This window comes from Columba livia, chromosome 5 (assembly GCF_036013475.1).
Source record: "Columba livia isolate bColLiv1 breed racing homer chromosome 5, bColLiv1.pat.W.v2, whole genome shotgun sequence".
Lineage (NCBI taxonomy): Eukaryota > Metazoa > Chordata > Aves > Columbiformes > Columbidae > Columba > Columba livia.
This window is the reverse complement of record NC_088606.1, coordinates 67,485,934-67,501,440: the sequence shown is the minus strand read 5'-3', so window position 1 is coordinate 67,501,440 and position 15,507 is coordinate 67,485,934. Positions and strand designations below refer to the sequence as shown.

The 15,507-nt window shown below is 63.0% G+C and overlaps 3 protein-coding genes across 7 annotated transcripts in view; 1 reads left to right on the top strand and 2 right to left on the bottom strand.

The window, feature by feature from the left end:
* The window catches only part of SYT7 (synaptotagmin 7), a 28,352-nt gene extending 20,634 nt beyond the window's left edge, over positions 1-7,718 (top strand). For all 3 annotated transcript variants that reach the window (XM_065066394.1, XM_065066393.1, XM_065066395.1), the window contains 6 exons: positions 1,484-1,619; positions 2,073-2,343; positions 2,969-3,138; positions 3,613-3,727; positions 3,808-4,007; positions 5,032-7,718. In XM_065066394.1, coding sequence (XP_064922466.1) covers positions 1,484-1,619; positions 2,073-2,343; positions 2,969-3,138; positions 3,613-3,727; positions 3,808-4,007; positions 5,032-5,136 — 997 coding nt within the window. In that variant the 3' untranslated portion in view covers positions 5,137-7,718. The remainder of the gene's footprint in view (positions 1-1,483; positions 1,620-2,072; positions 2,344-2,968; positions 3,139-3,612; positions 3,728-3,807; positions 4,008-5,031) is intronic.
* A 3,148-nt stretch (positions 7,719-10,866) lies between these two features.
* LRRC10B (leucine rich repeat containing 10B) lies at positions 10,867-12,927 on the bottom strand. Its single transcript, XM_005514857.3, has one exon. The coding sequence runs from the start codon at positions 12,473-12,475 to the stop codon at positions 11,630-11,632; it is 846 nt and encodes a 281-aa protein (XP_005514914.3). The 5' UTR covers positions 12,476-12,927; the 3' UTR covers positions 10,867-11,629.
* A 154-nt stretch (positions 12,928-13,081) lies between these two features.
* SAXO4 (stabilizer of axonemal microtubules 4) lies at positions 13,082-15,330 on the bottom strand. Of its 3 annotated transcripts, XM_021282523.2 has the most exons (9): positions 15,087-15,330; positions 14,894-15,002; positions 14,599-14,819; positions 14,117-14,217; positions 13,975-14,025; positions 13,806-13,892; positions 13,625-13,729; positions 13,441-13,513; positions 13,082-13,349 (listed from the first exon to the last, which is right to left on the bottom strand). In XM_021282523.2, the coding sequence occupies exons 1-9, from the start codon at positions 15,328-15,330 to the stop codon at positions 13,219-13,221; spliced, it is 1,122 nt and encodes a 373-aa protein (XP_021138198.2). In that variant the 3' UTR covers positions 13,082-13,218. The 3 variants fall into 3 exon arrangements, with proteins under 3 accessions (XP_021138198.2, XP_064922503.1, XP_064922504.1); XM_065066431.1 differs by having other exon boundaries at positions 14,894-15,330; XM_065066432.1 differs by lacking the exon at positions 13,975-14,025 and having other exon boundaries at positions 14,894-15,330.
* Positions 15,331-15,507: the final 177 nt, after the last annotated feature.

The window sequence follows — 15,507 nt, the reverse complement described above, 5'->3', positions numbered from 1 at the left end:
GGGGACGCGGGGCATGAGGACATGGGGCATGGGGGTGGGTGGCTATGCCACAGCAAGACCCTGCTCCCCGCTTCCCCCCAGCTCGCTGCCCGAAAAACCCATCCCGGTGCACGCATGGCCCCCCCGCCTCCATGTCCCCCCCTGCTCCCCGTCTCCATGGGGGACACAGGACATTGGGGGTTCAGCCAGCTCTGCCCCCCCCCCACTCCCACCTGCCCACCCTCCCGCTCTTCTTCCTCCACACGTCTCCTCCATCCCCGTTTCTCAGCTTCTTCCTTGCAGCCCGTCCCCGGTGGCTCCAGCCCGGCGCTTCGGTGTGTCTCCCGTCCCGGCGACTTTCTGTCTGTCTGTCCATCCCATTCCTCTCTCGCAGTTCCCTCCCCGCAGGCCGGCGCTGGACGATGCTGCTCCTCTTCCTCTCTCTTCGCTCTCTCCCGCTCTCTCTTTTTCTCGCTGTCTGTGACCTCCGCCAGCACCCACGGCTCCACGGCACCTCCTCACCCAGCGGGTCCCACCGCCACCTGCCTTTGCGCTGGTTTTAACCTGATTTTGCCTCCCCAGCTACCTCGGGCTCTCCGGTCCTCCCCGGTGCCGTCCCACCGGGATGTGTGTGCGTGGGTGTGCTTCTGTCCCCGTCGTCCCCAGGTCCCCCCGACATGTCCCCGTTGGCGTGTGCTTGGCGTGTCAGTGGGTGTCTCGTGGCATGCGTTGTGGCTTTGCTGGGGCTGTGCCACCAACGTGCCACCTGCCGTGGTGTGTGTGTGTCCCCTTGGTCTGCTGGTTTGTCACCGTGTCTCGGCGCGGGGGGTGCATCGTGGGGTGCCTGTCTGTGTGCGCATCCCCTCTGCTCTCGGGTCTCTCTAGAGCCACCCAGGGCTGCCCCCATCGCTGCCACCACCTGTCCCCTGTTGTCCCCTGTGCATGGTGGCAGTGTAGCCCCAGCACGTGCCCATCCGTCTCTGTCTGACTGCCCCCTCCCTGGCACTGTGGCCACCAGTGTGGCTGTTCCCAATCCCTGGCTGTGACAACTGGGGTGTGTGGGGACAGCCAGGGCACTGGGGTCTCGATGGCAGACGAAAAGGGGGGTTTAGCACCAGGGCACCAAAGCCACGCCACGGCACGAAGCACTGGTGGGTCAGCTCTGCGTTGGGGCAGGAAGGAGCTGTGCTGGTGGGGACCAGGTCATCACAGGGCTGGGTGGCTGCCAGTGACATCGCCATGGTCTCTGTGGCCATGGGGAGTGGGACGTGGCCGGGGCATGGGACCCGCTGCCGTGCTCTGGAGTGACATCCCGCGGGGCACCGGCTGGCACTGAACCGGAACCAGCTGTGCCAGGAGGCTGGTGGCTGCAGCCAGTGCCACACATCCCTGGGTGCCCCCGCAGCCCGGCTCTGCCCGTGCCCCAGCCGGGAGAGGATGCTGCCCCTCGCTGTCCCCTCGGCTCTGTCCCCTCTCCCCTAAGGCTCTGCCTCTCTTTCCGCAGGTTGCCGGCCGGCGGCAAGGCGGTGACCACAGCGCCGGTGCCGGGGCAGCCACCGCAAGATGAGTCCGACCGCAAGACAGAGCCACATTCCTCCGTCTCCGACCTGGTCAACTCCCTGACCAGCGAGATGCTGATGGTGGGTGATGGGACGGGGTCCCCAGGGGTGACATCCCACCCTGGGCATCTCCTCGCATCCCCCCGGCTCTTCCCTGTGCCACAAGCGCTCCGGCACGTCCCAGCCTGCTCTGCCGTGTCCCCGTCACAGCCGGGCACCGCGGTGGCACAGCCGGCGTGACGCAGCCGTCCCCCCGCGAGCAAGTGGTGCCAGAGACGTGAGGGACGGGCTGTCAGGAGGAATTTGGCTAATTGGCGCTTCCCCATCCCCGGGACACGTGGCACGGAGCCAGAAGTCATCCGAGGCGATGGCACTGACGGGAAGAGGCTGATGCCTTCTGACAGATGGGGGTTGGGTGCTTTTGTGAACCGAGTTTGGGTTCCAAAACAGGGCGGGGGGAGAGGGGTGTGCAGACCCCACTGGTGGTCCCCTGCACCATGCTCACCCCCTTTGTCCCTTGTCCCCCCGCCACAGCTCTCCCCGGGCTCCGAGGATGACGAGGCCCATGAAGGCATCAGCCGGGAGAACCTGGGCCGCATCCAGTTCAGCGTCGGCTACAACTTCCAGGAGTCCACCTTGACCGTCAAGATCATGAAGGCGCAGGAGCTGCCAGCCAAGGACTTCAGCGGCACCAGCGACCCCTTCGTCAAGATCTACCTGCTCCCTGACAAGAAGCACAAGCTGGAGACCAAGGTGAAGCGGAAGAACCTCAACCCGCACTGGAACGAGACCTTCCTCTTTGAAGGTAGGGGCTGGGATGGACTGGAGTGGACTGGGGTGGGAGTGGAGCTGTTGTGGGATCCTCTGTCCTTCCTCCTGGGCTGGATCAGCTCAGCTTGAGCTGCCAACGTGGTGGCCATTGGCAATGAGACAGCTTAGCTAACGTGATGGCCATTGGAGATGAGAAGGGTTGGCCAGCGTGGTGGCTATCAGTGATTGGACAGGTTGGCAAATGTGGTGGCCATCAGTGATGAGATGGGTTGGCCAACCCATCGGGAATGAGATGGGTTGGCCAACAGTGTGGCCATTGGTGATGAGATGGATTGGCCAATGTGGTGGCCGTTGGTGATGAGATGGGTTGGCCAAGCCATCAAGGCCAGGTTGAAGGATTTTGCTCTGTGTCCCATAAAAGGGACATGAGAGGAGGCTCCTTCTCCCCTCAGCAGGCACCCATGGGCGAGTGCACACAGGGAATTAATCTGCTACCAGCCACCGTGGTGGCCCAAGGCCACAAGAAGCATCCCCTGCTGTCTTCTGCCCATCCGCTGCCTGTCATCAACATACCCCCATCAGCACGGGCACTGGGTGCTGCTCACCATGGCCATGGTGGTGATGATGATGGATCCTCATCACCTTCATCTCCGGCACAGGGTTCCCTTACGAGAAGGTGGTGCAACGGGTGCTGTACCTCCAGGTCCTGGACTACGACCGCTTCAGCCGTAACGACCCCATCGGGGAGGTGTCCATCCCCCTCAACAAGGTGGACCTCACCCAGATGCAAACCTTCTGGAAGGATCTGAAGCCCTGCAGTGATGGCAGTGTAAGGGTCCCCCTGCCACCCCCTTAGGACAGCCCTTGAGATGAGGTCACCCCCTGTCCCTGTGGTGTCCCATCCTCTTGCTGCCCCAACAGGGATGTTTTCTGCTTTGCAAGAAGGTTCGCCACCCAATGGAGAGGCTTCTCTTCCCAAATCTTTATATGAAGGCACTAAGTAGCCCAAAGCAAATGTTTTATTTGGGGTCAAAAAGAACTGGTTCAGGTAGATCTAAAATGAAAAGTTTTCTTTTTCTCCTGCCTCCAGCAAGACCAGAAAATGTCCCACTGGGGATGGCCCCGTGTCCTCCTGCCCTGATTTTCTGTACAGCCCCAAAGTCCCTGCTTGGGACAGCTTGGGAGGGTCTCAGCCCAGCACCCCACTCCTGTGGTGGGACATCAGGGCTTGGGCTGGGTGCTGCAGCACAAGGGGGGTTGGCTTTTTGGGGTCCCCACCTGAGGTCCTCCATGGGTCCCACAGGGAAGCCGTGGGGAGCTGCTGCTGTCGCTGTGCTACAACCCCTCGGCCAACTCCATCGTGGTGAACATCATCAAAGCACGGAACCTCAAAGCCATGGACATCGGGGGCACATCAGGTAGGAGCTGTGACTCCCCCCACACCGGACTTGGCTGTCGGAGGCCCAGCCGGGGCTGAGAGCAGCTCCTCTCCCCACAGACCCCTATGTGAAGGTGTGGCTGATGTACAAGGACAAGCGGGTGGAGAAGAAGAAGACGGTGGTAATGAAGCGGTGCCTGAACCCCGTCTTCAACGAGTCATTTGCCTTCGACATCCCCACGGAGCGGCTGCGCGAGACCACCATTGTCATCACCGTCATGGACAAGGACAGGCTGAGTCGCAACGATGTCATCGGCAAGGTGGGTTCTGTGTGGTGGTGGGACCCAGAGATGTGTCCTGCTGAGGGGTGGCAGCTGGGGGACAGCTGGGTCCCTGGTTGATGGAGACCGGGGCCATCTCAAGCTGGAGATGAAGGTGGAGGATGGTGGGGACCTGGACTGCACTGGAGGGAGCTCCAACGTGCCAAAAATCAAAGTCCCTGATGGCTCCTGTGTGCTGGGGGTCCAGGTGGAGCTGGAGACCCTCCCCGTGGTGGCACCATCCTGGGCGGGACAGCAGGGACAGGCTATGGGGATCAGCTGGGGGTCCCCAGGGTCCACATCCACCACCAGCCTTGTCCCCATGCCGGTGTTACCCACCATCTCCCCATAACAGGAGCGGAGGGATCCATCCCCTCTGGATTTGATTTCCATTAAGTCCATCCCACTCTCTGCTCGTTAGGGTAACGATGACAAACGAGCGCGGTAATCTCCGTTATTAGCGCTCACCGCAGCCAATGAGCCCCAAATGCTGCGCCATAATCACGCAAAACATGTAAATTGGGATAAAACGGGGAGGGGGACAAGGTGTCGGCATCCCAGATGGAACATCGCCAGTGGCACAAGCCCAACGCCAGCCAGGGGTCTGGACAGACGGACAGACTGACGGTGCCCACAATGTCTCCGCTTTGCGTTAGAGCTGCCGGGAGCATCATGGTGCAAAAGCAAAACGGTGTGAGAGCCAAGCGATGCTGCCAGTGGTGGAGCTGGAGGAGAGGAACGTGCCTTTCACACCATGGCCAGCAGCCTCCTAATCACTCTTAATTGCATAATTAGCAGCGATCCGCTAAGCCAGAGCAGTGGCACTGGCTCCCTGAGCCATAGGGAGGGCTGGCACATGTGGTTTTCCCCATCACCATATGGAAAATAGATGGATAAAAGGGCATGGGGATGATGCCACACAGCGGGGGAGTGGGGAGGGAGGAGGTTGGGGACAAAGGTGACAGCTCCAGGGAGCAGGATGGGGCCGGGGGGGCAGGTCCGAGGTGCTGCCGTGTCCCCACAGATTTACCTGTCGTGGAAGAGCGGCCCCGGGGAGGTGAAGCACTGGAAGGACATGATCGCCCGGCCCCGGCAGGCCGTGGCACAGTGGCACCAGCTGAAGGCCTGAGCACCCCAAGACTGTGCGGGGGTCCCCCAATTCCCACCCGGTCCCCGTCACCCCTCTGAGGAGCCAATGGACCGGTGGGACAGTGGCTCATGGGGACCCGGCGGTAGGAGGGGGACGGAGGCCCCCCAGCTCCCTGCTTTCTCCTTTCGCCATCACGGGGATTTGGGGGATGCCCAGCCAGGACCCCCAGCCAAGGAGGGTGACAGAAGCGATGACCCCCCTGTCCCCATCCCCGCCACTGGGCAGGACTTCTGCGAGTGCTTCCAGCCCTGGGAGCCCCTCTGCCCCCCCATTTCAAGGGGACCAGGCTGTGGGTGCAAGAGGGACCCCCGCAACATCCCCCTCTTTTTTCAGCTCAATAAAACCTCTCCGAGCCGTCAGTGTCACCCGAGCGGGGCCACAGACCGCCCCCCCCATGCCCTGTCTTGTCCCCCCCGCCCTCCCCGAGGTGGGGGTCACCTTGAGGGGGGGCAGAGGGTGACACCCCCCTTTCCCTGGGCCCTCTGGGATCGGAAGCCATGACACAGTTCGTTAGCCAAAGCGGGCTCGTTAGTGCACTGCCTTCAGCTGGGTTCGATGCTTTACCTCCATTTTCGGGCTCACTCCCTCCATGGGGACCCTGCCAGCCTGCCACCACTCCAGCTCTTGCCCCGTAACCCCCACCCTGGGCATGTCCCTGCAGGGGACGGTCCCTGAGCCCCTGGGGGGACATTGAGCATCCCCAGGTGACCCAGGCACTGGAGGCTAGTCCGGGACACCCCCATGAGCCCTGTGCCCAGCACTGGGGTCCCTGGGGGATAGGCCCATTTTCCCCATCCTGGGAAGGTGATGTCCCCCTCCTGGGGAGGTGACATCCCCTGGGCCACCCCCTGTATCCCCATCAGCCTCTCCCAGATCTTCCTGCCTGCTCCATAGGGCAGGGGGTCCCTAAAGTGGGGACAGACCCACCTGGGAGCCCCATGGGACACAGGGACTTGGCGGGGTGACAGATGGGGTTGGTTGTCCCCACCGCCCTGCGCTGTGGGGGGGTCAGCGGTGGCTCTGACAGGACCACAGCAGCACTTGGGTGGGATGTGACACATCCCTGCCCATCCCCAGCAGGTGACACTGGTGCCACTTGGTGTCCAGCTACTCCACCAGGACTGGCACAAGGTGAGGACATGGTGGCCAATGTCTGTGTGTCCCCATGGTGGCTCCCGGGGTGTCCCCGTGCCCCTCTGGATGGAGGGACATTGGCCGAGCCCTCCAGGAGGAGGGGACAGGTGGGTGCTGCTACCTCCGCAGCCATCTCAGGTAGGACGCGGCCACCCATGGGGACACCCAGAGTGATTCCAAAGGCAACTGGGTGCCCACCAGCATGGAGCCACCTCCCCTGGCCAAGGGTCCCCCATCCTCAGTCTTCCTGCTGTCCCTGTGGCACTCGCCACCTGTCACCCCTCCCACACCCGTGGGGACGACACCGAGGTCACCAACACCCCACTGCTGGGTGCCACCGAGCCACAGCCCCTGGGTGTCACCGAGACCAGGGGCTGTCCCCTGGGGGGACTGCGTACAGCCCAGTTTTAGCGTGTCACCCTGCAACCATCATCCCTGTGCCACAGCGTGTCCCAGCCGGTGGCACAAGCCCCACGAGCGTTAATGCCACCCCATGGGACTGCATGGGGACATGGGGTGCTGGGGGGGGCACCCACTTGAACCTCCATGGGGTTTTCTCCAAGTCACAGTGGGGGGATCCCGCACCAGAACACCCCAAAAGTCCCCAGGGTGCTAGTCCCTTCTCCCACTGATGGGGACGTCCCCAGTGCCCTGGGGGACGAGCTGCCTGGGGACATTGTGGCAGCGGGACCGTCCCATGGGGGTTTGCCAGCCCTCCCAGTCCCTCTTTAGCCGATTTTGGACAATCTGGAGAGAAGTCATACTACTGCTACTACAGTAATAACTGACGCTTTTAGGGACATTTGTATTTTTATCATTTTCTCTCTTCATTTTTTAACATAAAAGAGATTGACACGTCCTGGGGGGGGGCACACCCCAAAGCCGGGCACTACAGCAGGTTGTGCCAGGGTCCCCCCCGACCTGGGGGGGCTGTGCCAAGGTGGGTGACCCCAAATGGCCCCTCGGTCACCCCCTGTCCCCCGGGAAGGATTTCTTGTCTACAGTTGGCTCCCCCGGGGCCTCGTGTGTTCATTTTTTAACTCTAGAGCTCTTAGCCGTTCTCTTGTTCAGGTATCTTTCTTCTTCATGTGACAGTAACATCCAACTGGTGTGTAAAATACAGCGAAAAAAGACAAAAAAAAATTAAAAATGTAAAAAAATAATAATAAAAACAAAAGACAAAAGCCCAGCCCAGCCGGCGAGGGGGTGCCCGGCCGGCGATGTCACCCCCTGCCGGTGGCTTTGCTGCGTGGGGTGGCTGTGACCAGATCCCCCCTTTTCCATTAACAGCAGCAGAGGCCGGGGGGGCTGTGGGGGCGGCAAGGGTTGGGGCGCCTTCTTTGCAGAATCCTATTTTTGGGGAGCGGGGCCCCTCGTTTTCTGGAGGCAGCCCCTGTTCTCGGTAATAAAGGACAGTCAGTAACTGCCACTGCGCTTCATCTCTGGGCCTGGGGGGGCGCGGGGGACAGATCCTGCAGTCCCCTGACAGCTGTGACTGCAGGGGGTGTGGGCCAGGAGGGTCACAATGTCACCTGCATCTGGCTGAGCATCCCCCAGCACTGAGCATCCCTCAGCACTGAGCATCCCCCCAGCACTGAGCATCCCCCAACACTGAGCATCCCTCAGCACTGAGCATCCCCCCAGCACTGAGCATCCCCCAGCACTGAGCATCCCTCAGCACTGACCATCCCCCAACACTGAGCATCCCCCCAGCACTGAGCATCCCCCAACACTGAGCATCCCCCAACACTGAGCATCCCCCCAGCACTGAGCATCCCCCAGCACTGAGCATCCCCCTCAGCACTGAGCATCCCCCAACACTGAGCATCCCTCAGCACTGAGCATCCCCCCAGCACTGAGCATCCCCCAACACTGAGCATCCCCCAACACTGAGCATCCCTCAGCACTGAGCATCCCCCCAGCACTGAGCATCCCCCCAACACTGAGCATCCCCCAACACTGAGCATCCCCCTCAGCACTGAGCACCCCTCAGCACTGAGCATCCCCCCAGCACTGAGCATCCCCCAACACTGAGCATCCCCCAGCACTGAGCATCCCCCAGCACTGAGCATCCCCCAGCACTGAGCATCCCCCTCAGCACTGAGCATCCCCCAACACTGAGCATCCCCCTCAGCACTGAGCATCCCCCAACACTGAGCATCCCCCAGCACTGAGCATCCCCCCAACACTGAGCATCCCCCCAGCACTGAGCATCCCCCAGCACTGAGCATCCCCCAACACTGAGCATCCCCCAACACTGAGCATCCCCCCAGCACTGAGCATCCCCCCAGCACTGAGCATCCCCCAGCACTGAGCATCCCCCAACACTGAGCATCCCCCAACACTGAGCATCCCCCCAACACTGAGCATCCCCCCAGCACTGAGCATCCCCCCAACACTGAGCATCCCCCCAGCACTGAGCATCCCCCCCACAACATGCACAAGGAGGCGAGACAATGGGACAGATGATGCTCGAGGAGCCCCTGGTGAAGGGGACACATGCTGGGGAGGACAGGGAAGGGAACACTCCCTGCAAAGGGAGGGGACAAGGAAAGACACCTGGGCCTGCTAATTAGGGCAGGTAACAAGGGTAATTAATGAGGGTTCATTAAGAGCAGCCCTAGCAGGTAGTTGGCTCTTGACGTGGCTCCTAGGAGGGGTGTGGGACCTTCCCTTGGGGTCCCTGCAGGGGCTTTGGGGACCCCCAGCCCTGGGGGACAACACTGCCCCAGGTGACACAGCCAGAGAGGGTGACAGAGCGGGGACAGAGGGGTGAGTGTCCATTCCAGCAAGGCTGGGGGTCTGGGCTGGGTCCCTGGGGGTGACATGGGGACAGGGACTGGGATATGGCTCTGTGGGGGGGACAGAGAGGGGGGACAGTGTCCTGGGCAGGCAGGGGACACGTGGCTGGCACCGCAGCGGCTCGAGTGGCTCTTAAATAATTAAACCAATGCTGGTATTGAATAAATAAAAGAAACTCCAAACTTGGGGATGGCAGGAGAGCCGTGTCCTCTGTGCCTGGGATTGTGTCCCTCCGGATCCCCAGCAGCTGGTGGCAGTGGGGGCAGGAGGGGACAAGGTTGTCCCCTGCCTGGCTCCTGTGTCCCAGCAGAGGTCAGGTCGCTGCTTCTCCAACCTGTTCAGGCTCTGGTTTGTGTGCAGCTGAGCCAAATCTGGAGATTTTGGCAGCAACAAGCCACCAACGGCACCGGTGTCACCGCTCCTGGCTGCTGTCCGGGCTGTCACACCAGAGCCGCGTTTCTTTTATCGCGCTGCATGTTGAAAACAGTGAACATAAGAATCCTCTTGGCCCCATGCAGTGACCTGGGGGAACCGGCTGGAGCCACAGTGACCCCCAAGCCTGTCCCTTTGTCCCCACGGCCGGTGGGAGCAGATGGGAATCGCAGCGTGATCCCGGCGAGGCCACAAACGCTGCGACGCGGGGCTGCGCGAGTGGGCAGGGATATATATAGAGACAGACGTATGGATGATGCACGCTGCGCGCACGCCTTGCCAGCTGCCGGGGCTCCGGCAATGCCCCAAAAATACTCGTGCGGAGCAGAAATGTGTGAGGTTTCTGCTGACTGTGGCAGCTCCTGGTCCCCGTGTCACCGTGCCGGTTGTCACCAGTGCCACAGACCCCAACCCAGCTCCTTCCCCCTGCCGGGGCGGGAAACCCAGGGGTGGGAAAAGGCTGCAGGGAGCTGCTTCCCAGGGTGTCGGAGCTTCTGGATCCGGCCCTGGCAGTGGGGACATTGTGGTGACACCCAGGGCCAACTGCACGCCTTGTCCTGGGGGTCTGGCAGGGGTCTGCACTTACTTATCAGCAGGGCTCTCTGCCAGGGCCAGCACCCCACTGGGTGATGGCTAATTACCTGCTAATTGGCAGCAGTGAGTCCCCAGGCAAAGCAGTAGAACCCCAGATCGATGGGGTGCACCCCAAGGTGCCCCATGCCAGGATGCTCTGCTCATTACAAACCACCACAGTGAAGGCTGCCCAGGTGTCAGGAGGGACCAAGAGCCTGTCCCTGTCCCCAAACCCGAGCAGGGACGGCAAGCTGAGCTCCTGCTGAGCTTGGGTGGGTTTGGGACCCACCCTCCGCAAGCGGGAATGGAAACGGCGCCTTGTTACCGCTGGAAAGGCAAAAGCTTCATCAGCCGCTCCGCGCATCCCGCGGACGAGGATGCTCCGGCACGTCTAAAATAGCTGCGGTTCCCGCTGCAGAGCGAGAAGGGGGGGAAAAAGCCTCGTGAGCGTGGGAGAGGATGTGGCGGGAGCGCTGGCTGCCTCCCAGCCCCCAAACCCAAAGCCCTCGCGATGCAAAGCGGATGCGCGGTCTGAAACCTCCGACAAAACCCCAGCGCTGGCAGGGAGCGTTTGGCACCGGGGTGCCTCGGCGGAGGGAGGGAGCTGGCTGGGGGGAAACGGGGCTCCCTGGGGTCTTAAAAATAAGAGGAGCTGGTGTTTTTGCACCAGGACATGTCACCGTGTTGCCAGCAGTTCCCAAACAGCCCCCCTTCCCAGCCGCAGCCCCCCCGGAGAACAGAGCCCATCACCTTTCTCTCACACCAGGTTTTCTTGGGTTTGTGCTTTTTTATTGCTTGAGTTTGGTGCAAACAGAGCTCAGGGAGGGGGAAGAGGAAGGATAAGTGCCCATTTTAGAGCAGGGAGAGCTGCTCCTCTTCCTGTACAGAGGCAAAATCCTTTCCAGGTTTGAGACGGGTTTGTGCCCCGGTGGAGTTTCCTTGGGCTCCTTCCCCAGCCTGGCAGAGCCCTCTCTCTTCCCCAGCCCAATTCCAGCGGCAGGACAGAGATCTCTGGGGTGAGAAGGGATCTGCGTCTTCAATCTCAAGCCTTGCTGCTCTTCAGGGTGACGGGGTCCGTGTGGAACAGATGCAAAAGTTGCTGCTTTTTCCTGTCCTGCCCCACGGAGCCAGGAGCAAAGGATGCGTGTGGAGGCAGTGGTAGGCAGGTCCCTGTGCTCATGGGCTGGCATCTGGGGGACACCGGGCTCTCAGTAGCACCGTGCGGCCTGTCCAGCAGGCAAGGGGGGGTCTGTGGGGTCACTCATCAGGGCAGGGGGCTGTTTCCCCCCATGCAAGGCACCCTGCGGTTACATGGGATGCTCTGAGGTGGGCTTGTGGATCCCAGTGGTGCAGATCCAGGTGGCAGCTCTTTGCTGTCTCAGCTGGGAGATGCTGGTCCTCGTTTTCCTTTGCGTGGAGGCTGTGAGCTCCCTTCTTCCCCAGCTCTAGCTGGGAGTCCTTGGGAGGGCAGTGGGGGATCCTCATCCCTCTGCTGTGCATGCCTGAGGGCGTCTGGCTGCAGCTTGGTGGCTCATGTTTCCTCTGGGGAGCCTGGTAGGGCCGCAAAGCTGCCATCCCCGTTTTCCAGTAGCGGGGAGCTGTCCCCGGGGGCAACCGGTAGGGCTTCGGTGCCTTCCTCCTCCTCCTCCTGTCGCTGCAGACTCTGCAGACGCTCCTGCCGCGCCTCCATGAACTCCTGCGCCCCGTCGCCCACCAGCCGGACGGCGTCCCCCACGCAGGGCGGCTGCCGCGCGGGGTTGTGGTCGTAGGAGAGGAGGCGCAGGGCGGTGAGGCCGCTCAGGTCGGGGAAGCGGGCGATGCGGTTGCGGTCCAGGTCGAGGACGCGGAGGTGACCCATGCGCAGCAGAGCAGGGGGAAACTCCTCGAAGCGGTTCCCGTAGAGCCAGAGCCCTCGCAGGCCGGCCATGCGGGGCAGCGCGGCGGGCAGGCGGGCCAGGCGGTTGTCACCCAGCTGGAGGCTGCGCAGCTCGGGCAGGCCCAGGAGGGCTCGGGGAAAGCGGGCGAGGAAGTTTCCCTCCAGCCAGAGGCAGCGCAAGCTCTGCAGGCGGGCGAAGGCGGGCGGCAGCCCCTGCAGCCCGTTCCGGCCCAGGTAGAGATGCACCAGGCGGGGCAGGCGGCACACGGCCTCGGGCACCTCCAGCAGCTCGTTCCCATCCAGAGCCAAGGTGCAGAGGTGCCGCAGGGCCCCCAGCTCGGCCGGCAGCTCCCGCAGCCCCGCACCGCTCAGGTAAAGCTTCCGTAAACCCCGTTGCGCCCACAGGGCCGGCGGGACCCGGCCTCCCCGCACCTCCAGCCGCTGCTCGGTGCCCTCCGGGCCCTCGGCCACCGCCAGCCCCGCCGAGCCGCCGCTCCCCATCCCCGCCGCGGGGCCCACGCCGTTGCCGCGGCAACCGCCCGCAGCCAATGGGAACGCGGGGGCGGGGCCTGGCAGCGGGAGACATGCCCCCCTCTCGACACCTGAGCGGTTGCCACGCCCCCGTCCCGCCTAGCCACGCCCCCATGCCCCACCCTGGTCCGTTATCGCCCCGCCCTGCCCCATCCACCCACCATCAGCATCTCCCCCAGCGCTGGGTGGGCCCGGAGGTCCCTCCGTAATCTCCCGTGGGACTCTCCACGAGATGCTGCAGGGTGTGTCCCCCCCAACACAGCCACCCCCCCAGTGCCATATCACACCCCATGGCCAAGGAGGGACCTTGTCACCCTGTCACCCCACGTGATCCCACCCTACAGGCAGCCTGGGGGGCTCCTTCCTCCTCTCCCCTCCTTGTTGTCCCCCCCGCCCCGGTTTGTCCCCTGCCACAAACCAGCTGTGTCATCCCACGGCTGGTGACACAAAGCCAGGCTCGTACAGCCCCCCAGTGGCTGCCGGCCAGGTGGCACCACCCCCCAAAATCCTCCTGCCAGCTTCGGGGTGCAGGTATCGCCCAAAATGAGGGACCTGGGTGACAGAGGTGACAATGACTTTGTGCCCAGGAAAATCATTCTCAGTCTTTATTTCTCTGTGTGCTTCCAGGGATTGGGGAGGTCCCCAAAGAACAGGGGTTCCCCAAAGAACGGGGGGCTACTAGTGAGAGTGTGGCCCCTGGGGTGCCACTGGTGTCACCCGGGGGGCTGGCCACCAGCGTCCCCAACCCCAGTGGGGTGGTTGTTGGTGCTGAAGCCGCTGGGGCGCAGGGGCTGGATCCCCCCCATGGGTCTGGCCATCAGGTTTGGGTCCCGCCAGCACCGGGCTGGAAAATCCGGGAGAAACGGGGTGAGGGCGCTGGACCCGCCCCGCCCAGGGCAATGACAACCCCAGTCCCAGAGTCACCCCAAACTCACCTGGCGCTGTGGGGGACATGGTGGCGCGGGGGGGCACATACTGGCCATTGTTGGTGGTGAAACCCGATGGCTCCTGGGGGATGGAGAGGGGTTGTGGGGACGGGGATGGAGACAAGGACAGGGATGGGGATGGCCCTGCTGGGTAAGGGGACAGGGTTGGGGACAGAGCCACATTTGCACCCACCATCCTGCCAGCCTTCTGCCGTCCCAGCAGCCTGTCCTGTGTCCCTCGTGGTACCCGCAGCCCTCGGGACACGAATCGGACGGCGTGACCCACCACGGGCAAATCCTGCATTGGGGACAGCGAGTGAGGATGGGGAGAGGACACAGGGACAACGCAGCGGGACAGGGGGGGTCCTGCTCACCACCGTGCCCAGCACGCTCGGCACCTCCCGGGTGAAGCCGCTGCCTCGCTCGGAGCCCCCTGACAGCTCTGGGAGCGTCTCATCACCCTGCAAGGGGACACAGATGTGATGGGGTGTCCCCTGCCTGTCCCCCAGCCCTGCCTGGTGTCCCCACCCCTGTCCTGCTTACGCGGCTGCGCACAGATGGCAGATAATCCGTTTTGGTGACACTGACACCGAGCTATGGGAGGAAAAAAGTGTCCCCTGGGGTGTAGAAAGGATTTGGGGGGCTGGCGGGGGGTGACAAGGGACATGGCGGGGTGGGGACTCACGGGCTGGGTTGACAGGGCTGGCAGGACATTGTCACCCCGCAGAAGGGCCTTGGTGAAGCCTGATGGCTCCGTGGCACCGATGCTTGTTTTCTGCAGGATGTCTGTGGGGAAAAAATGGGGAGGGAGACCCCCTGTCCCCCAGCCTTGCCCCCAACCCCACAGCCAGCCATGGCCTTTCCTGGTGTCACTGCACTGGGGACAGCCTGTACCCCTGTGTTTGGGGGTTCACAAGGATGAGTGACACAGAGGAGGACACCCCCGCTGGAGCTGTCCCTGGGGCCACCGACACCCCTAACCCTCCTGGGGACAGAGCTGTCCCCAGGGCCACCAACCCTGTCCAAACCTTCCTGGGGACAGAGCTGGCCCTGGGGCCACCAATCTCCCTCTAAAGCCTCCTGGGGCTGGAGTTGGCATTGAGACCCCCCAAAACCCTCCTGGGGACACAGCTGTCCCCAGGGCCACCAACCCCCCCAAACCCTTACCTGGCTTGGTGCAGCCACCGCCACACTCCCCAAGTGACTTGGGGACGTCCTGGTGATGCCACCTGTGCTGGGGACTCACCCCCCCGGCGCAGAGGCAGCAGGGGAGAGACTCCTGGTGGTACCCGCTCGGCGGCTGGTGCAGGTGTCGCGGCAGGAGGCCGCGGCCGTCGGGGTGCCAGTGGGGCTGGAAGTGCTCGGTGGCGGCCGAGATGCTGTCCTGGCTGTGACAAGGCCAACGCAGCTGTGACAAAGGGGCTCTAAAAGTTGTCCCCCAGCCCGGCGTGGGGGTACGTACCACTCTGCGGTGCCGCACGAGCGGAGGAGGGAGGGGACATCCGAGCGGTAGTTGGACACGAAGCCAGCGCCCGTGTGGTGGCCGAGGCGGGGACGGAAACACGGCTGGCCTGGGGGACAGTGGGAACAAGGCGGGTTCAGCCCTGAAAGTGAGCCCCCCCCTGTTTTTGGGGAGTCATTCGGGATCCCCATACCGTAAGCCAGCCCGTAGGTCGTGGCGTAGAAGTTCATGATGTCGGTGCTGCCCCCGGCTTGTCCCCTCGCTGAGGACCGCAGCTTAACACGGGGACGGGGACTGACAAAGGGACAGACGGACGCCATGGTGGGGCTGTCCCCAAGCAGCTCCCTGAGACTGCGGAACGTCCCCGCAGGCACCGTCTCCTGGTAACCAGCACGGTGACGTGTCACCGGAGAGCAGGAAATGCGGTGACGTGTCATGGGGGAGCAGGGTGTCCCACTCTAACCTCCTGTGGGGGGATCACAGCCCCCCCCAAGTGTGGGGCCACCTCCTGTGGGTCCCCAGAAAAAGGATTTCAAAGGGATAGGTAGGAGCTGGGGACAGGGGCGAGCTGGCATGTGCCAGTGTCCCCTGAGCGCCTCAATCCCGATGTGACA